The 21739-nt window shown below is 43.4% G+C and overlaps 2 protein-coding genes across 5 annotated transcripts in view; one reads left to right on the top strand and one right to left on the bottom strand.

Annotated features, from left to right (window-relative positions):
• Positions 1–283: 283 nt before the first annotated feature.
• LOC109894503 (transforming growth factor beta-3 proprotein) lies at positions 284–18053 on the top strand. Its single transcript, XM_020488038.2, has 7 exons — positions 284–1115; positions 9719–9882; positions 11772–11901; positions 12065–12172; positions 15306–15474; positions 16093–16246; positions 16937–18053. Exons 1-7 carry the CDS (start codon positions 770–772, stop codon positions 17093–17095), a joined length of 1230 nt encoding a protein of 409 aa, XP_020343627.1. The 5' UTR covers positions 284–769; the 3' UTR covers positions 17096–18053.
• The window catches only part of ttll5 (tubulin tyrosine ligase-like family, member 5), a 90803-nt gene continuing 86449 nt past the window's right edge, over positions 17386–21739 (bottom strand). For all 4 annotated transcript variants that reach the window (XM_020488036.2, XM_020488037.2, XM_031828980.1 and 1 more), the window contains one exon: positions 17386–20304. In XM_020488036.2, the coding sequence (XP_020343625.1) occupies positions 20252–20304 (53 nt within the window). In that variant the 3' untranslated portion in view covers positions 17386–20251. The remainder of the gene's footprint in view (positions 20305–21739) is intronic.

The raw sequence follows: 21739 nt of genomic DNA, 5'->3' as shown, positions 1-21739 counted from the left end.
CTTCTTAAAAATGTCCAATGCTCTTGTGTGATCCAAACTATTTTGTGACCTGACGTGCCCATGTAGGCTATTATCTGTATACATTGATTAAATACTGTATAGGACAATCACAAACAAACAAGTTGTTTATGTATCTATAATACATGGCTCCAAATAGACAGACATCATAGAGGGTGAAATGCGCTCCCAGAAATGTCCCCGTGGAATGATAATCTGCAGTCCCTCCTTCTCAGACGTCACAACTACCACTTACTATAAAGTATCAGTGAAATCACAGCGCGTCCATTGAGTACAAGACTCTGTTGCGCAAAGGGGACAGGAGCGTGAGGGAGAGCGGCACTGACCTTACACCAGCAAAAGTTGATGGAAAAGAAAAAAATGCAATGGAGAAAGTACATTTTGTCATGATGAACGAATGACGAGGGAAAACAGAAGATGTCAAGGGTGTGACACAACATTTGAAGGAAGAATAGAAAGACGACAGATTGAGTGAAAAGGGGTCTCAGATAAGATAAAGATAATATTCAAGAATGATCTGGACTATTCTTGGAATGGACACCCGGATAGCACTCAGATGACACTAGCCCTATATTGACAAGATGGGTTTCCTCGGGGGAAAGGACTCATTGACCTCCTGAATGCAAAGAGAGAGAGGATAACATTTCATCTGGAATTTAGTCCAAATTATTTGGTGTCTTTTTCTGTTGCCCCTTTACCATACTTTCTTATATTTCATCAGCTTATTAGCTAAGCAAAGGCAGATAGAAATATGCATTTGGGTAAAGCACTTCTGTTTTTCCTCCTGTTGAACTGTGTGACCATGACTTTGTCACTATCCACTTGCACCACTGTGGACATAGACCACATAAAGAAAAAGAGAGTAGAGGCAATCCGAGGACAGATTCTCAGTAAACTTCGACTGACCAGCCCGCCGCAAACATTGGGTCCGAATCAGGTACCGTTTCAGGTGCTATCGCTCTATAACAGTACGAAGGAGCTGATCGAGGAGTTGGGGAGAGACAGACAGCAAAGTTGTGGACAGGATAACACGGAGACTGAATATTACGCCAAAGAGATTTACAAGTTCAATATGATTAATGGACCACCAGAAAACAGTAAGTGATTTTAATAATGTATCTATTATACGCGTTTTACGCATGAAGGCCACTTTCTATCCATGCGCTTTGTTTGTTTTCTGAAATCATGATCCTACCAACAGCTGATCGTGTTGCCACGGTGGCTTCTATTCACAGGAGGTTGGTGGCACCTTAATTGAGGAGGACAGGGTCGTGGTAATGGCTGGAGCGGAATAGGTGAACTGGTATCAAATTAGGGCTGATCCCATTTAGTCAACTGGTCGATTGTTTGCTCCATATATATATATATAAAATATGGCACACGAGACACCTGTCTGATTCACTCCTGTCTGAGTAGACTTATCCAAAGACAGAGGCTGTGGGGATTGCCCACCAGAATCACCAGATTACCATTTACCATTAATGACCTTTTCGAATCTACAATGTTTGTTTGGTAACGGTCATTTTTGATAATGCATTCAATATATTATTATTATTACAGTCTTACGGTTGTCATTGTAGGAGTGGACACGTTGTTTGCAGAGTGCACAACCTAGGCTACACTTGTGGGGTAAAAGTTTTGGTTTATTTCATTCCATTTATGAGTTGTCATTTTATTCATTGTCTTTTGTTTGGAACTCTCCTGTCAATCTTGCGTAAGGACACGCACCTGATTAAGCAACTGGCCTGCACACAAATGTAGGCTTATAAATGTGCCCATTTGGGGATCTGATACTATTTCTGATTGTCTTAACTCACCATCATTGTGGAGCTTCTCAAAGTATTTTTTTCTTCGCCTCAAAAGGCAAGTAAACGAAGCCAGTTTTTACATCCATTGACAATGACAATAGTTCCTCAACATAGCCTATTTGAAACATCTCTCCAGCTCGCTCCCTTTCAATTACCACTCAGCATGAAAGGGATCATGCTCTGATCCGGTGGAAATAACTTTAAAAAAGGCCTACCTGATTACTTCTTATCCCTTGCGCAAACAGCCTACAGCTGTGTCTGTCTGGAGTTCACTGGCACAGCAAAACTCTTGAGGGCCCAGAATATTTTATACAATGTTGCAAGTTTGCTAACGCAAGCTTCAGGCTGGACACAAACGTTTTGATACACTGTTTCAAGTTCCTTGCAGACAGGCAATGCATAAGTGATTGATATGATATCAGGATATTTTCTACCTGCGGGCTGCAATGATTTTATTTGTTGGCTTTATGCCATTGCCAATATTTTTTACATATTGGCAATGGCAATAGAAGTTACTTTAGATCTGTATCATTTTTATTTTGATAGAATTTTGATTAACCACATGACATTGATTTTGAGATATAAAGACTATTATAAATTAAATGAAACTGTTCCATGAAAATCTGGCACCAGATCAGTAGAAATGGTACGATAACTTGGCACTCCAAATGGAAAAGGTTTCTGACTGCTGGTGTAACCACATAACGGCAATTTCAAGAGCTTAATGGCAGAATCTGCGATGCCAGCATCAGCGAGCAGTGGTAGGAGGAGGAGGGTTGGTTCGGATCGAAACAGGTTTTGTTCTTCTGGTTAAGCTATATCTTGATCTCTGGCTCCCTCTTTAGTAATTTGTGTGTCTTAATGTTCAAATACAGTGCTTAAAGCATCAGGAAAGTAGCCTACATATAGTTGATTTTATTCAAACATCTCATGCAGATGTAATATCAATCTCTGGTGGTTTTCCATATAAATACTTGAAACTAATAGAGGAGCATACCTCCCCAATAAATACAAATGTAGTATGAAAGATCAGTATAGCCTAAAGCAACTTTTTCATTGAGAACTGAAGAAAACTCATATAGCCAATGTATTACTCCCCTTTTCAAAATGTCACTCTTCTGACTCCCCTGCAGAGTTAAGCCCCCTGTGTCCAGTTTGTGTCAGTGTGCAATGCAAGCAGTGTCTGTGATTTATTTTATGGCATTCATACAACTGCGTTATTTATGTTCCATTTTCAGCTGAATTGATCTATAAAAGCACCCGTAGATCTGCAGCATAGGCTAATACCTACTGTAAAAACGTGGAGACAACGTTAACAAATTTTACTAATGAAATAACGCACGAAATAACGCAAGAACACCCTTGCTCCACCTACAGAGGCATTGACCGACATAACGTTAACGCACGGTCGCATACCTGCGCAGTGGAAAGAGCGCGACAAACGGAGAGGGCAAAGCAAACAGTCTAATTGGCGTGAGCGCCATTCCTCCCTCATACCTCACATAAAAGCCATGGGAACTCCCAATAGCTGACCCAGCACACGACCGTCTGAGACATTCCATCAGAACACTTTTTTCAGGCACTCGGGCGATTTTAGCATCCCTTCAACCACTGCACCAATTACAGTTTTTTACCCAACTCCAGATATTATTTGTTCCCAAAACTTTTGGGATTCTAAGAGCATTGTTTTATCCTGTATTGTGTTCACCTCACCACTTTTTTCTTTATTAGGACTATTGTAAAGTTCAAACACAGCTAATTCAGCTGCAAATTGGCTTGTGCACTAGAACAAAATTGCCTTGCTCACCCTAGTAGTCATTTCCTGTATAAACGGACCACCATTGATTGTTCCAGTCTAATCGGAGTGAGAAGTTTATTGGACCATCTACCTCTTTTGCAGTGAATTGTCTCGAGGGGAATTATTTACTAAGTGGAAGACTTGGAGGTCTATTCACTGTTCAGATGATGGATCATTGCATCATGTTACTTCTTTATAATCAACAGGTGTTTAAAGCTATTCAATGACATTGAACAGAGCTTCCTCTGGCAACAGCTCAAGCCCCTGTGTCAAATCTGTTTCCTGAGTGCTTCTGACTCTCAAAATAGTCACTACTACAACCATCTTGGTCAGAGGTAGCCAGGAGCCACAAAACAAACAGAGGTCTGGTGCGTGGGTTCTGGGCTGCATCATAGCCAGGAGCCCTAGTCACATCACTCTGTCATGACACTGTCATGATCAAAGTAAATAAACAGGGCATAGTGGCCACAGTTGTCACAAGGGCTGGCTCCAGGCATAAGCAACATAAGCGGTCGCTTAGGGCCCACGGCTGCTAGGGGGCCCCGACCAACTTTTATTTTATTTATATAAAATATATATATATATATATATATATATATATATATAGTGACTCAGTCAGGGTCGAGTTCTCAACTAACAGTTGAGAGTTAATTTGGAAACATCTCTGGTGGGATATATTGTTTTTATGCAGATTTTTAAATATTCTAAGATCTGCATAAAAACAATGTATCCCACCAGAGTTGCGTTTCCATCAAATTTACTTTCTGCAGATGAATGGATGTGCGCGATGATGTAGTGCACATAAAAAAAATAACATCATATAGTGTGTGCCCCTCTGGTAATTTCACGTGCGCTCTAGCCATCAGAGCTATCTGCACACTGTTGGTTAGAGTGCACGTATAGGCTACATGATGACATTATATGGACAAAAGAGTGAGATTATTTTTATTTTTCAAAAGGCAGCCAAGCATTGATTATCATGTCAACAGGATAAGACCCTAGATATTTATTGGACACGAGCATCAAGCTCATCACATTGCACTTTCACCACCCTGCGAAGTTCATCATAACTCTAGTGGACCACACAACATGTCATGTTATCACATGACTCCAAGTTTACTTCGATATGATGGTTATTATTCATTTTACCTTTATTTAACTAGGCAAGTCAGTTAAAGAACAAATTCTTATTTTCAATGACTGCCTAGGAACAGTGGGTTAACTGCCTTGTTCAGGGCCAGAACGACAGATTTTTACCTTGTCAGCTCAGGGATTCAATCTTGCAACCTTTCGGTTACAAGTCCAACGCTCTAACCACTAGGCTACCTGCCGCCCCATTATATAAATATTTGCGCATAAAAGCGTTTCAACCAACATTTCTCGCATAATTCATTATACAGACCCAAAGACATCTCACCTTGTCTAGCGTATTTTGTTTTGACAACATTTGGAAAGTTTACTGAAAAATGTTTTGTTTCCATCGGACCTGTCATTACATGATTTATCCGACATGTACTTTACTGGCATAAAAAGGTTGGATGGAAATCTGGTTACTGACAGTCACTCAATTAGCCATGTCACCTAATGATTTTTAGATTGGTAAATTAGTCTAGCCAGTTATCTAAATTTGTAGTCAGAGTGACTAACAAAATCAATCAGGGCCCCGGGCATGTGCCCTGCATGCCCAGTCGGTATTCAGCCATGATTACTATATCATTAACATGGCATAACATGGCCCCCAACCGAATCTTGTTTAGGGCCCCCAAAGGCTAGAGCTGGCCCTTGTTGGCAATCATTGACCATTGAACAAGACTAATTCCATCAATCTCGTACATTTACCTAAATGTAGCCTACAATGCACTTTTCTGTCCCTGTTGTTTTTTCTTTGTTTAATCCTGTTCTTTGTTCATGTCCAGATACACCCTCTAGAGGAGACTGTAAGGGAGGGAGAGTGTTTGTCCCCTCAATAACAAGGCCTGAAGTGTTGACAAATAATCACCTTTCTCTTCCGTTCACTTGTCTATCACCACAGTAATACAGCAAGACATATTTTCATTCCATTTCCATAGTCTAATGGGTTTTACATGCACTCTTTCAGGAAGGTGGGAATGTCTTGGATTATTGTCAGATTGGTGCTTTTTCACTCTTTTTATTACTCAGTTACAGGGCTGAGTGTAAGACGAAGAGACTTTTCCTCCCAGACTCATATGCTTTAATAACTAGAGTAATTTGCCAAAATACTCATGGTACCATTAGTTAGGTGTCTCTGAATATAAACAGTGTTTTCCAGTAAAGCTGTGGATAAGACAAGTGCAGATGGGAGCCATTTGGTGAACACTGGTAGAGGAGCCAAACTAACGCCACAAGGGCCAAGCTTCTCCATAATCCACAGCACCCAGTCCTAGGTTTGATTTGGGTACTGAACTCCAGTTGTACTCACTCCTCCACATATATTAGCACTCATTCACTGTCTTTGTTGACATTTGGCATAGTAAGTCTGTCCAAAGACTACCACTGAACCATCTAAGAATACCACGTATTGGCTCTCATTACTGCAAATTAGGCGGAGCCAGGTTTATTTAGAAGAAAAGCATGCAGTGAGTGTTTTGGCATAAGGCAATCATTGATTCAGCATTGGGAGGGAAGAAGAAAGATGTGGACCGGAGCTGAGAACAGCAGTGTTCCTGATATATGGAATTGTAGAAAGGTGACGTCATCCCAAGCAAACAGACTGCTCTGGTCCATTCCGAAAGACAGACCCCCCCCCCCCCCCCCCCCCATCCCCCATCCTTGATCAAGTGGAAAAAAGCTGTCTTACTTCAGCAGAGAGCTCCATCACATTATCTCATCTTAACAGTCAGCCACAGGGCTCCATGTGTAGAGACTTACTGTAGAGACTTACTCAGGACAGGAGTACTGGAAATGTCTTGGTCTGAGGAATGGCTTGGTCCACACTAGAGGGTTGTTTAAACGACAGTAGCACAAACAGGTGATCAGGGCAGGTATGTTTTTATTGACATGACCATTCATTCATATGTAATCATTTGTTTCGCAAAAGTGTGAATTGTAATTGGATTAGAATTTACTGCTCAAATTATAACGTTTATTCATCTGGAGATAGCTATATTATTTTATTGACATGTTAGATACAGATAAAACTGTTAGTTGAAAAATGCTATATGTGTGGCCTTTTGGATAAGCCAGATTAGTCTAATAACATTAGTTATTAGACATTAGAATACCAGCTTTTGCAGCGCCATTGCCATTTTTTTACTGGTAAACGAGGTCCAGACTCCTCAGCAGCTGGCCAGCACCTGCTTTCTATGCTTCCCATTTCCTTTGTTTACCTTCACATAGCTTTGGCGAGACTGACATCACGGCCGGCCCTTTGGGCACTGGGAACATGCTGATTGCTGGGAGTGTTTGATGGGAGCTTCTGTGTGATGTCACCTACCAGGGCAGGGAGAGGAGAGGAGCTAGCGTGGTGGGGCATCCCAGACACAGGAAGCAATGAGGTGAGGGCGGAGGGGGGAAGGGGGCAGAGGGGGAACAGTGTCTGTCTAGGGTGGAAGCTTTATGAGAAGCTTTAGAACAGAGCTATTCTGTCCCTAGGTGCTCCTGTGTGGAAGATTTCACTACTATTGTAACCCTTGCCTAATATTCTTCTATTGACCAGGCAGGTTATTGATATAGAACATTAATATATGGTCAACAGCTCAACATTTTGTCTACAAATAAAGTTTCAAAGTTTATTTGCCACGTGCACAGGATACAACAGGTGTAAAACAGTACAGTGAAATTCTTACCTTGAGAGCTCTTTCCCAACAATGCAGTGACAATAGCAATAATAATATTGATAATAATAATAATATAGATAATAATAATATTAATAATAATAGGAAATATCACAACAAATAAAAGTAAGAATAAAAACCTACGATGAGCATTAAAGAACACCAGAATGGAAGTATATACACATGTCAGTGCCAGTACCTTATTCAATGTACAGGGCTACTCCTCAGCCCCACAGTCCATGGAAGTCATTGCAGACACACTGCCACATAAAAGAGAAAGGTTACAAAACGCAGGACCCCATTTTCAGTCCCTTGGGAAAAGTGGGAGAGGTATTTGTACCACTTCATATGAAATGTCATGAAAACCTTGTATTTACATTGTAGTTACCGTGTAGATACACGGTTTTACATAGTGCTTAGTGTGTAGTACGTAACTGCGATACCTGTTTGTGGTTTGTGCCATTACACACAGGATTTATTACATGTATTATATTTGCAAACAAAGCCAAATTTGGACAGCTTTCTTTCACCACAAAAGTTACTATTTTCAACATATTCACAATGAATCTCAAAAGAAAGATTAACAACCTTGAGAAATGGGAAGGACTACAATATAATAAAAGTTTGTCACATAGACAAATTAACTATTTTGAGGGGCCATAGAAGCTCTTTGGGACATGTTTTGGTTGCTTCAGATATGTTTCAGGTCAAGATCCCGCTGATGTCAGCATGCTCACGCTGCTGGCCTTAGAACCAGATCTGATCATGGAGAGAAGAGAGACTGTAAATTAGTCTGCCGTGTATTTCACTCTAATTATGCTGGCAATCTCTTACACTCACAGCCATGGAACAAATTACCTTCAGACCCTTGGCAATAATAAGCCATAATGTGAAATCCACCTAAAACCATTGCAATGGGAAAAATGAGGTCATCCAAAAGGAAACCAAAGACTTGATTAGAATTTCAAATCTCCTCTTGAAGTGGGCCTTTCCACCTTCTGTGGGGGAGGCAGAGGGACATGGGAAAAGAGAGAGAAGGGGGGGTAGTGAGACAGGCCAAGGGAGTACAGGACAGGTATTTGGCTAGGGGTGAAGAGTCTAAAGACTGAAAAGGTCACATGTAAATAGGGGGACTTAAAAATAAAATAGTTAATGGAAATATCAGATAAAGGCTAAACCGCTGTGAAATAGGATTATGGATCATAGGAAGTTTAGCTAGATGTGTGAGCTCACAATGCATTATACAAAAACAACCTTCTCCATTGTTATAAACATATCTAGATTCATGTCAACCAAAGGTGCGATATCCTTGTTAACCAACACCATTGAATCACAGGGTCTCTAATGAAGCTCAGGCTTGGGGGTTATAAATTAGCAATGGCTTGGCTTTAAATGAGTGTTTCCACTTGGCTCGTAAAATGCTTGCCGTGTGCTTGTTTTGCTCAGCGCTGCATGCGCTCGGCCTGTTAAAATAATAAACGATTCAATGGTATTAGGGTTGGAAAAAAAGAAAAGCTTCCTTGACTGGGCAGTGCAACAGGAAGTATTTCAGAAGGGGCCCATCGAGAAGTGTTCTGTGGCTGTTACTATAACTACTGTACTGTACTACTGTAGCTGAGTTCACGGTCTGCCTTTCACAACCACACCACACAGGTTGACAGGACTGGTTCCCCTTCCAATTGATGGTTAAAAGAACCTTAAGTTGTTTCTCTCAATTATACAATCAGCCCCCCTGACAAACAGTCACTGAAGGACTCTCTCCCTTACAAAAACACATTGATTGAGCTAGTGTTCTGTATCTACCTGCATGTGATTGCACATGTTTTTGAGCTGAACTGAGCTAAACTGGTTGGTTGTTCTAGGGAACGCTTGGCTTCTGAACGAGCTCTGGAGCAGGAGGCAGGGAGGAGGAGCACACTGCCATCTCAGCCCAGCCTGTTCAGTTCCACCAACACATGGGACATTTGGTTTTCATTTCATGACTTCAACTTGTTGCTAACTCGGACTGCACAAAGCATAAACAGATGGCCCAAGGCTTCATTTTATTCACTGGCAATGGTTGGAGAATGGTTAACTGTATTTTTTTCTGTTGTAAAGGACATTCGTTTGGAATGTCGAACTATGAAATACAGAAGATATAGAGATAAACTGAACAATTATTTACTTTCAAAACAGAGCTTAGGCCGTGTACCAAGAGTGAAGACTTTTGTCATAGTCCTGCTGTGTGGAAGCAGTGAGGATGGCATCATTAGAGTTGTGTTTTAAGGTGAGTCACTTTGTCTCTGTGTCCTGCCCTGCAGATGACCTTCCCTACTGCCCCAAGGGCATCACTTCCAAGGTATTCCGCTTCAACGTTTCCGCCATGGAGAAGAACTCCACCAACCTCTTCAGAGCAGAGTTCCGAGCCCTTCGTGTCCCCAACTCCAGTGCCAAGAGGAACGAGCAGCGGATTGAGCTCTACCAGGTGTGTGAACGTACTATTCCATTCCCACTGTACTCATGAATGTGGGGTGTGTAGTGATCCAATTCTCTCATACAAGCTTCAAAAGGTTCTGAAATTACAGGAGCTCGTCCCTTTAAATGAAGGCAAGGTTAAAGCTAAGTTAAACACTATGATGGAAAATGAAGTGGGGGGTGGTCAATGTTTTGACCCCTAGTTGCACCACACTTTCCCAAACCATCTTGCTGTTCAATGTGCAAATGTATGTTTTTTAATCTGTAGCGCTTTGTGTTTGTTGTGAATGTGTCTGCAACCTCGTGTACTGCTATTTTGGCCAGGTATCTCTTGTAAAATAGATTGTTAATCTCACTGAGACTAACCTGGTAAAATAAAGGAAAAAGAATACAGAAACAAAATATGTCTCAATACACATGGGACAGTGAAGTCAGTCTACATGGAAAGAAGAAAACATTTATATCAGGGCCCCTAACTCCCCCTGTCTTTAAGTGATTATCATTATTCCATGTGCCTCAAGTCAAGTACATTTGCACACAATTCATGGCGTGCTACAGCAGACTCTGAGAAACTCTAGATTACCATTTTGCAATCGCTCCTTTCACAGCTGTCAATCTCAGAGCTTTTGTCCAACCACCCTTTTTTTCAGTTAGATGTTTTCAACAAGAGATTCAGACATCTGCACCTGTATTTTTTAGGAGGTGTGTATGTGTTGGAATGGTGTGTGTGTATGTGTGTTTCCGTGGATTGTATGTGGGTGGGGTGGATGGGATGTATTTTTGTTTCCTCATTAATCTCCCGTGAGAGACTGGGAGCTATGATCAGGTTCCAACATTTCCTGCCAGGGAGACGAGCGTCTCCAGCCTGCATACCGCCTCGGAGGCAAGCTACTCTCTGGCCAGGCCGAGCTCCGCTCAGACTGGCTGTCAGGTCCCCAGATTGTTTCCAGGAGCCCAGAGGAGATAGAGGCAGGGTCAGCCGCTGCACTGGGGGAGTAAATAGAGCTGCTCGCCCCCACACATTAGCCGGGAGCTGATTGGCAGGCCCTGGCGCTGGCCGTGCTCTCTTGCTGGGTCCCCTGTTCCCACAGGAAGCCGGATTAGAAGCTGACAATGTTCAGGAACCTGTCTATCTAGCCTGCTGTGGTGCTGAGCCCCCCACTTCACTGGCCTCTCTCTGGAGATAACACTTATCGTTCACAGAAACCTTAGGCGTTATTTAAAGTGTGGATCCCTAAATCCTATGCCTTAGGGCTGAATTAAATCCGTATCGCGGAAGATCACCGCTTAAAACATAAAATGTAATTTCCAATTGGACAGACATATGTAGTGTTTACCATTTTTTTTAAATTACTATTATTATTTATATATTTATTATCAAGGGGTGCTGCAGCACTCTCAGCACCTCTACTTCCCATGGCTATGTTGCATTTACATTTCAATCTAGCTATAACGTGGATTATTCGCAATACGGATTGAATCCAGCCCTTAGTCCGGCAATTTGAGACAAAGTATATGCCCATGCTGGTATACAGCACATAATCAGAGACACTCAGAGATCTGAAGCAATGGCGGCTCTAGCAACATTTGCAGTACCTCATCCTGACTAGACCAGTGTTAGGAAATTAAAAATGTTGCGAGCCCAATTGAAGTTTGAAGTGCAGATGGAGGGACAGCCAGGTTCTTCATTGGCAGTAGGGTTACACACAGGCATTAACTTGCAAAATGGGGATATCAACACAGGGAGTCACTTTTTCCATGAGGAGAAGACGTTTGGCCCAGGGCATCCTGGAGCGTCTGGCTCAGACAGCGCTGGCTGGGTTGCCGTCTGGTGTGTGTGGGTGTGTGTGGGAGAGAGAGTATATGCAGCTGGGTCACTCTCTTACCTCTGGCTGGCAGATTCTGCGGCCAGACGACCACATAGCTAAGCAGCGCTACATCGGGGGCAAGAACGTCCTGACCAAAGGAACGCCAGAGTGGGTCTCCTTCGATGTCACAGACACAGTCAGGGAATGGCTTATGTACCGAGGTGAGTGGGCCAAAGCCCTAAAGTTCCCGGTCTCATACCATGTGTTGCATATCAAAGCACGAGCCAAAAGGTATTTGGAAACTCAATTTCATTTGGACAAAGGAAAATGGCCTCAAGGAAAATACCACTTCCTCATATTGCCTTGCTCTCTTCTTCCCCTCAGAGACCAACCTGGGCCTGGAGATCAGTGTGCACTGCCCCTGCCACACCTTCAACACCAACGGTGACATTATCGAAAACGTTAATGAGGTGCTACAAGTCAAGTTCAAAGGTAAAATGAAATGAGATGCCGCATTTAAGAAACCAACCATTTCTGATTCCTCCCTTTTGGCTTTTCCACTGCTCATCACAGCCCCTCTTTCTATCTGAATGAGCTCTGATTTAGAAAAAGACCAGTGAACATGGGCCTCAATGGTTGATACTTATATGGCTTTCTTTTATGAAGATGATGGTTTTCCTCTCAGAGAATGAGGTGAGAGAAAGGGAGTGAGAAAGGAAAAGAGATGAAAGAGATAAAAGAGGACTAGAGAGGAAAGAAAGAGGAGAGAAAGAAGGAGAGAGCAGATCATGGGAATACAATTGGTCTGTTATCTCACTTAGCATTGGGGCCTCCGGGTCCCTAGTCCTGGGAACGCTCCCCTGACTGGCTTGGCCATAAAGAATGTGCTACCACGGCACTCAGACGCTTGGCCCCGAATTAAAGAGGGGCTCCAAATCCACCGGCAAGGTCTCTCCTGAGATCTCTACTGCTTTTGCTATCAGGGGCAGATTGGATGAGCAGACACTAACTAACCCAGGGGGAGGACAGAGGGACCAGCTCTGGTGGAGGAGGAAGAGTGAGAGCAGAGAGGAGGAGGAGTGGGGCTGAGTGGGTGATGCCTGAAGTCCAGCCTCTTACCAGTGGAGACAATGCTTTTAAGACATTACAGAAATTACTATGACAAAAACAGCCGTGGTGAATTCTAATTCTGTATAACTGGCTCAGACGTACACTATGATACCCCATTCCTGAGCAGAGGGGCAGGGTTCTCAAATCAAATGTTATTAGTCACATGCGCCGAATACAACAGGTGTAGACCTTACAGTGAAATTCTTACTTAATAGCCCCTAACTAACAAAAACACAGATAAGAATAAGAAATAAAAGTAACAAGTAATTAAAGAGCAGCAGTAAAATAACAATAGCGAGACTACAAGGGGGTACCAGTACAGAGTCAATGTGCGGGGGCACCGGTTAGTTGAGGTAATATGTACATGTAGGTAGAGTTATTAAAGTGACTATGCATAGATGATAACAGAGAGTAGCAACGGTGTAAAAGAGAGAGGGGGGCAATGCAAATAGTCTCGGTAGCCATTTGATTAGGTGTTCAGGAGTCGTATGGCTTGTGGGTAGAAGCTGTTAAGAAGCCTTTTGGACCTAGACCTGGCGCTCCGGTACCGCTTGCCGTGCGGTAGCAGAGAGAACAGTCTATGACTAGGGTGGCTAGAGTCTTTGACAATTTTATGGCTTTTCTCTGACACCGCCTGGTATAGAGGTCCTGGATAGCAGGAAGTTTGGCCCCAGTGATGTACTGGGCCGTTCGCACTACCCTCTGTAGTGCCTTGTGGTCGGAGGCCGAGCAGTTGCCATACCAGGCAGTGACACAACCAGTCAGGATGCTCTCGATGGTGCAGCTGTAGAACCTTTTGAGGATCTGAGGACATATGCCAAATCTTTTCAGTCTCCTGAGGGGGAATAGGTTTTGTCGTGTCCTCTTCACAACTGTCTTGGTGTGTTTGGACGATGTTAGTTTGTTGGTGAAGTGGACACCAAGGAACTTGAAGCTCTCAACCTGCTCCACTGCAGCCCCGTTAATGAGAATGGGGGCATGCTTGGTCCTCTTTTTCCTGTAGTCCACAATCATCTCCTTTGTCTTGATCACGTTGAGGGATAGGTTGTTGTCCTGGCACCACAGGGCCAGTTCTCTGACCTCTTCCCTATAGGCTGTCTCGTCATTGTCTGTGATCAGGCCTACCACTGTAGTCGGCAAACTTAATGATGGGTGTTTGAGTCATGCCTGGCCATGCAGTCATAACAGGGAGTACAGGAGGGGACTGAGCACGTACCCCTGAGGGGGCCCTGTGTTGAGGATCAGTGTGGCAAATGTGTTACCTACCCTTACCACCTGGGGGCGGCCCGTCAGGAAGTCCAAGATTCAGTTGCAGAGGGAGGTGTTTACACCCAGAATCCTTAGCTTATTGATGAGCTTTGAGGGCACTATGGTGTTGAACGCTGAGCTGTAGTCAATGAATAGCATTCTCACATAGGTGTTCCTTTTGTCCAGGTGGGAAAGGGCAGTGTAGAGTGTGATTGAGACTGCATCATCTGTGGATCTGTTGTGGCGGTATGCAAATTTGAGTGCGTCTAGGGTTTCTGGGACAATGGTGCTTATGTGAGCCATGAACAGCCTTTCAAAGCACTTCGCGGCTACAGACGTGAGTGATACGGGTCGGTAGTCATTTAGGCAGGTTACCTTAGTGTTCTTGGGCACAGGAACTATGGTGGTCTGCTTAAAACATGTTGGTATTACAGACTCGGACAGGGAGAGATTGAAAATGTCAGTGAAGACACTTGCCAGTTGGTCACCGCATGCTCGCAGTACACGTCTTGGTAATTCGTCTGGCCCTGCGGCCTTGTGAATGTTGACCTGTTTAAAGGTCTTACACACATTGGCTGCGGAGAGCGTGATCACATTCTTCTGGAACAGCTGGTGCTCTCACGCATGTTTCAGTGTTATTTGCCTCGAAGCGAGCATAGAAGTTGTTTAGCTCGTCTTGTAGGCTCGTGTCACTGGGCAGCTCTCGGCTGTGCTTCCCCTTGTAGTCTAATGGTTTGCAAGCCCTGCCACATCCGACGAGCGTCAGATCCGGTGTAGTACGATTCAATCTTAGTCCTGTATTGGCGCTTTGCCTGTTTGATGGTTTGCTGTTAGCACAGCAAAATTTCTTATACGCTTCCGGGTTAGAGTCCCGCTCCTTGAAAGTGGCAGCTCTAGCCTTTAGCTCAGTGCGGATGTTGCCTGTAATCCATGGCTTCTTGGTTCTTGGTTGTGATACAGTATGTACATACGGTCACTGTGGGGACGACATCATCGATGCACTTATTGATGAAGCCAATGACTGATGTGGTGTACTCCTCAATGCCATCGGAGGAAACCCGGAACATATTCCAGTCTGTGCTAGCCAAACAATTCTGTTGAAATACTTAGGCCTACATTTGAATTGACCTGAACTTTGTTTTCTAATGCACTTCAGCTTGATTGACCAAATCTATCCCTTTTTTCCCCTATGGAATGGTCTACGTAGTTTAATCCGCTAATGACACCTCTGTACTAACGCTGATGTCCCTGTGTCTTCCTCCTGTAGGTGTGGAGGGTGACTACGATGAGAGCCGCTGGGACCTGGGCAGACTGAAGAAGCAGAAGGAGCAGCTCTTCCCTCATCTCATCCTCATGATGCTGCCCCCTCATAGGATAGACGCCCAGTCCTCATCCCGCAGACGCAAGAGAGCCCTGGACACCAACTACTGCTTCTCGTTCGTAACTAACCACCTCACTCTTCTTATTCAATCACTAAGTTACTGTGCAAAATCAACCTGTGAAATCATAGCTGAAAACAACAACAATTTGAGTGCATGTCATATATTTAGATGAAAACTTACTGCAGGATGAGTAGCCACATTTTTGTCCAATAGATAAATAGCCCCTGGTTATTCCTGTAAGCAACACAGTAGGTCAAGTTGGATCTCAAATGGTAATGGTGGCTTCTCTCGTTTGTAATTCATTTGACAGAGGAGCGTAGGAATAAGCTGGTTAATTTGCTGTCAGATAGTCTGTAGCATGGCAGAGGCATTAGCAACCTGATACAAGTCAAGATCTGTCCCTGTACGATAGCTGCCGCTCTCCCCTCTCTTACATGCTGTCCCCTCTTCTCCACTCTGGAATCTGTCAGTCTCACTGACAACAGTAAGACACCTGGGCTGCCTCCAAGAGGGAAATGAGGACACACCTTCCAGTGGAATTTGTGGTCTTCTTAGGGCTCAGTCAGACTGCATGCATGTAGTGAAATGTACACAAACTAGAAATAGAGCATTTCTCCTTCAGGTGAGGTATTTCATTGCTTCATAAAGATCTCTCTCTCCTGCCTACTGTAGTAACTATGAGGAGAACTGCTGTGTACGACCCCTCTACATTGACTTCCGCCAGCACCTGGGCTGGAGGTGGATCCATGAGCCTAAGGGATACTACGCTAACTTCTGCTCCGGGCCCTGCCCTTACTTACGGAGCGCAGACACCACACACAGCTCGGTAAGACACGGCTTGTACACCAGTAATGCACTCATTACCCTGTGTTAAGTATTATTACCACTAAATGACACAATGGAATGCAGGCACTTACAAACATGTACTGTATGTTGGCACACCTAAACAGACAACACCCACCTACACAATCTGATAGCCTGAGGTTTCCCAGGCCAATATGAACAAATACCAACCCATCATCACATTGCTTAGTATTAAGGCTCTATTCAATCAGATCCGCTTTAGCTGACATCTGCATAACGGTTGTTTTGGTGTTGTCGGAGGTGGAACTGTGTTAGTGCTGTCAAATCCACAAGAGTCGCACTGGAACGTGACATGGAATGTAAACCTAACTTAGGCTGATATAAATCTGCATTTATTAATTGAATGATTTAATTATTTCTATATAGCCTACACATTTTCATTTTGAACTTCTAATGCGAGTGTGACGGTGTGATAATGATCAAGAGCAGCTGCTCACCGATTTGAAAGCGCCAACTCTGTTCCACCTCCGACACCGCCAAAACAGCAGCTATGCGGGTGTCGCCTATCACCGGTTAACGCTTGATCTGATTGAAGGTCTAACTTCAAAATCAAACTTGTTTTTCATCCAAATTAAATGAAAGGGAATAACAATTATTTTTGTAGTGATTGTACCTGGTATGATGTCCCCTCCCTTCCTCCATCCCTCCGTAGATGCTGAGTCTGTACAACACCCTGAACCCTGAGGCGTCTGCCTCTCCCTGCTGTGTGCCTCAGGACCTGGAGCCCCTCACCATCCTCTACTACGTGGGCCGCACGCCCAAGGTGGAGCAGCTCTCCAACATGATCGTCAAGTCCTGCAAGTGTAGCTAAGGGCCCCGGGCCCAGCACACTGGGATCTGACAGGGCCACACACGGCACTACACCGAGGGAGGGGAAGGGGAGGGTGGTATGCTGTCTGTCCCACCACCAAGAGTACACCTGTCCACCCTCAACACTCTCCCCCCTCCTTAGTCGAGCCCACACAGAGGCCCTGCAGAGAGAGGCGCAGCCCACCACTCTACCCACAATTCCCAGGCTGTGTGCCCAAATTACTTTCAAACATCACTCCAGACCCAGCAGTCTCAACAGAACTTTATTGGCCTTTTACAATGTTTTTTTTCCTTCTCAATGTCAAGTGTCTTCCATTATTTTTGTCAATATTTTCGGCCTTCTGAACTGCCTTTAGCTTTGTGCCATATGACCACGGGCATTCAAAGCCAACCTCTGTCTGCTCAGAGGAAAAGAACTGACGTAAGCTGTTCTAGCCATGACCACTGCCTACTCAAGGACATACAGTAGTTGCAGTCAAAAAGAGAGACCCACTGAGAACCTGGATTTACAGTGCAAATTAATCAAAGCGGCTAAAGCAAAAGCTCTGTCAGACTTTTGTTTCCTAAAGAGAACCATCCTTTTTAATGGAGGGCTGACACAAAGCCTTGACGCACAGGACAAACAGACTGTCCAAGCTGGAAACTAGCGCAGTGTGCACCACATTTCCCTACACTGGTTAATCTAGGACAGATGCTGATGGACTCTAATAATCTTAGGAAAAATACAAAATGCTGGAAAACAACCTTTATTCAACAAAAGTATCTTTATGGTTATGTTTACCTCTGTTATGCAACAGAATCATGTTTTCTGGATTTTTTTTCTTAAATGAAGCTGACTTTTCTGTTGTACAAGACAATGTATGTCACTAGGTGAACACTTCACTAGATCACAAACTGTAAAAGTTTATTGCTATTACTCTTAAACACTTTTTTAAATTAAAAATGGTCTTGGACGAACAGATGTATATATTTTTTCAAAATCTTTAGATAATCCTCATTTGTGGGTATCAGTATAAATTATGCATTTTTGCCCAGCTCAACCGCTATCCATATTGAGATCCTAGTGATGAAGAGCCAGATTCAATCAGATCATCTTTAGCCAAAATCCGCATAGATTATGTTTTGACGTGTCGGAGGTGGAACTAGGTTAAAGCGCTCAAATCCACAACGGCTCCTGGCATTATACCTAAAGTGGACATTGCCATTGGCTGCATGGAGTCGCATTGAAATGATTCCCATGCTGCGTTGTTTACAAGTTCAAACACTGGAATGTGAGATTTAGTCTACACATCGATTAGGCTGATAGAAATCCTCATTTTGTTTAATGATTTTCAATTTGAACGTCACTATTTCTATATAGAGTACACTTTCTCATTCTGAACTTCTAATGGGAGTGGGACGGGTTTGGCTTTGTGACAATCACCACAAGAGCAGCTGCTCACCGATTTGACAGCTCAATGCAGTTTCACTCCCGAGCCCGCCACAACATCAGCTATGCTGGTGTCGGCTAGCGCCAATTAACGCTGGATCTGATTGAACTGGGCCCTAGTTCACTTTGAGGTGCAGGAAACTGATTTGATTGACAACCTTTAAATAAATAAAAAATATATACAATGCAACAATTTACAGTACATATAGACGACACTGGCTGCTACTGATATTAATGGTCTTGCTTGCAAATGGTCACTGATGGTTCCCAAAGTTTGGCCCTCACAATACAGCAGTTGGGGAGACACATGCAAAAGGCTAACACACTAACTTAGTATTCCCTTTCAATAATACATGACCCAACCCACTGCTGCATATGTTCTTCCCCAGTTTGTACTCGATAACAGCATGCTGGCACACACTCTTAGACAAAAGGGTTCTTCAGCTGTCCCCATAGCAGAACCCTTTGAATAACCTTTTTGGGTTCCAGGTAGAACCCTCTGTGGAAAGGAGGGTTGAGTATGTTTACTATACAAAAGATGGCATTGCATAGGTAGACCCCTTCATCACCATGCTCTGAGCACAGGGGCCATGAGACATGTTCAATAGCTTTTTCCCTCAAGTTGTAAGAGCACACACTACAAATGGACAACATTGTCATTGCATTACAGTCCGAAACGACTGATTGCAAGGTATTGTAACATACAATTGCGTTAAAAACATTGCTGTGCAGGTCTAACAGTATACTGCACATTACTAAGCCAGAGCGCACAAAGAATGGCAGTATAACAGATGTACACCTTGTTACAGTTCATAGTGGGAAAAGTCTGGTATATAATGTTACTGTAGAGTATAGACAAACAAGGAAGTGCAAACATGAGAACTGTAAAGGCAACAATACAACTCATGCAAGTGTCCTGCTAGCCAATGTAACAAGTCTTCACAAAGAGAGAGGAAACCCATCAGTATACATAAACAAGGACCAAAAATAACTGGATTGGCAACCGTTTGTGATACTCTCTGATAAATTCATTCATGAGAGAATGGGATGGTTGGTTCCCAAGCACAACATCAAGCCTGCCTCACCAGACAACACTTACTTTACTTGCTCATTTCTCAGTAAAACAAGATCATTGAGACAATCTCTAAAATATTGGTCAATTGCAGTTTCTCTCTTGTACCCAAACTTCCCTACACCACAAACATGTCTTTAAAATGAGACAGAAGGGGGTGATAAAGCACATCTCTCTGCCTGTACAGTAATTGCTATAATGTACTAAGACTATAGTGATAGCTCCAGTGATAGTGCCCATGGGGCCTCTGGTGGGAACCAGCTGTTGCTGGGTATCTGTCACTGAAGTCTTTCCATGGCATAGACACAGACAGACAGCATGGGGAGAATGAGGGATGACAACTGCTGCGATAGGGTTATGGAGTTGGGGCTGTGGGGGGGTGGGGTGATACAGAAAGCCACTGGAAAGTCTTGGCCTGTGCAACAGATCCCGACCTGCGTCAGGCCCAGGGATTCCTGAAAGGGCAGGCTATCCTCTTGCATGTCTCCTTCATATAGAAGCAGTAACAGGGCCTGGTGTGTGTCAGACATACAGTCACAGCAGCGGGATCCTTAAGTTGTTTCCTACCCAGCATGCACCTGTGGTCACATGCAGAGACACCTCTGTCGGCAAGATGGTGTGCCATAGCTCCCGTCCTTTCTCTGGTTATCTCGCTGTCATCTGAGCTTGGACCCCTGTCCCTGAAACAGTTTGCTGTACCCAGAAAGACCTGCAGAGGAAAGAAGATAACTAAGATGAATAAAATAACTACATTGGGTGAACATCGAATCTTCTGCTTTCAAGGCCGAATCTTCAGTGTGCAGTAGTTAGAAACAGGTCAGGGCAGAAGCTGGGGAAGAAAGTATGCCATAGTGCTGACTGGTGTATCTTACATTTTTTTTTTAAAAGAGCATTTAGGGTCAATGCCAAATACAAATAGTGTGAGGAGTTGAGACAAACTTTAAAAGGTCTATATGGAATTTTATTTTGCTAATGGTTGCAAAATTATGCTAGATCAGGGGTTTTCAACCTGGGGGTCTGCGGAGGTACTCCAAGGGGTCTGCAATTTTTTTGTATTATTGTCTTTTGTGAGAAAAAAATTATTGGGATTTTTTTGTGTGTGAAAAATAAGAATTTCATGAATATTGCAGGCTGCAACAGAATACCATCATGGATATACTTTTTATGTCCCTGCGTCCAGTATGAAGCAAGTCAGAGGTAGTTTCACGTGCATACGCTAACTAGCGTTATCATAATGACTGCCAGCAGCATACAACCCTGCATCCCACTGCTGGCTTGCCTCTGAAGTTAAGCAGGGTTGGTCCTGGATGGGAGACCAGATGCTGCTGGAAGTGGTGTTGGAGTGCCAGTAGGAGGCACTCTTTCCTCTGGTCTAAAAACAAATATCCCAATGCCCCAGGGCAGTGATTGGGGTCATTGCCCTGTGCAGGGTGCTGTCTTTTGGATGGGATGTTAAACGGGTGTCCTGACTCTGTGGTCACTAAAGATCCCATGGCACTTATCGTAGGGGTGCTAACCCTGGTATCCTGGCTAAATTTCCAATCTGACCCGCATACCATCATGGTTTAATCATTCCCAGCTTCCAATTGGAAAAACAGTCTCAACTTTAAATGACCAAAACCAGATAGAAAGAATGCAGAAAAGATATTGAACTATAAACAGAGTATCCTGAAAATATACAGACCCTTTTACTTTTCCACATTTTGTTACATTACAGTCTTATTCTAAAATGTATTATATTGTTTGCCCCCCCCCTCATCAACCTACACACAACCTACACACAATATTCCATAATGACAAATAAAAGTTTTTTCTTTTGCAAGCAAATATATATATTTATATTCAATTGAAGTCAACCACTCCACAAATTTCTTGTTAAACTATAGTTTTGGCAAGTCGGTTAGGACATCTACTTTGTGAATGACAAGGAATTTTTCCAACAATTGTTTGCAGACAGATCATTTCACTGTATCACAATGTCTGTGGGTCAGAAGTTTACATACACTAAGTTGACTGTGCCTTGGAAACAGCTTGGAAAATTCCAGAAAATGATGTCATGGCTTTACAAGCTTCTAATAGGCTAATTGACATAATTTATGTCAATTGGAGGTGTACCCGTGGATGTATTTCAAGGCCTACCTTCA

Source organism: Oncorhynchus kisutch, linkage group LG7, assembly GCF_002021735.2.
Source record: "Oncorhynchus kisutch isolate 150728-3 linkage group LG7, Okis_V2, whole genome shotgun sequence".
In the NCBI taxonomy this organism is placed as follows: Eukaryota; Metazoa; Chordata; class Actinopteri; order Salmoniformes; family Salmonidae; genus Oncorhynchus; species Oncorhynchus kisutch.
This window is presented reverse-complemented; position numbering and strand designations above follow the sequence as displayed.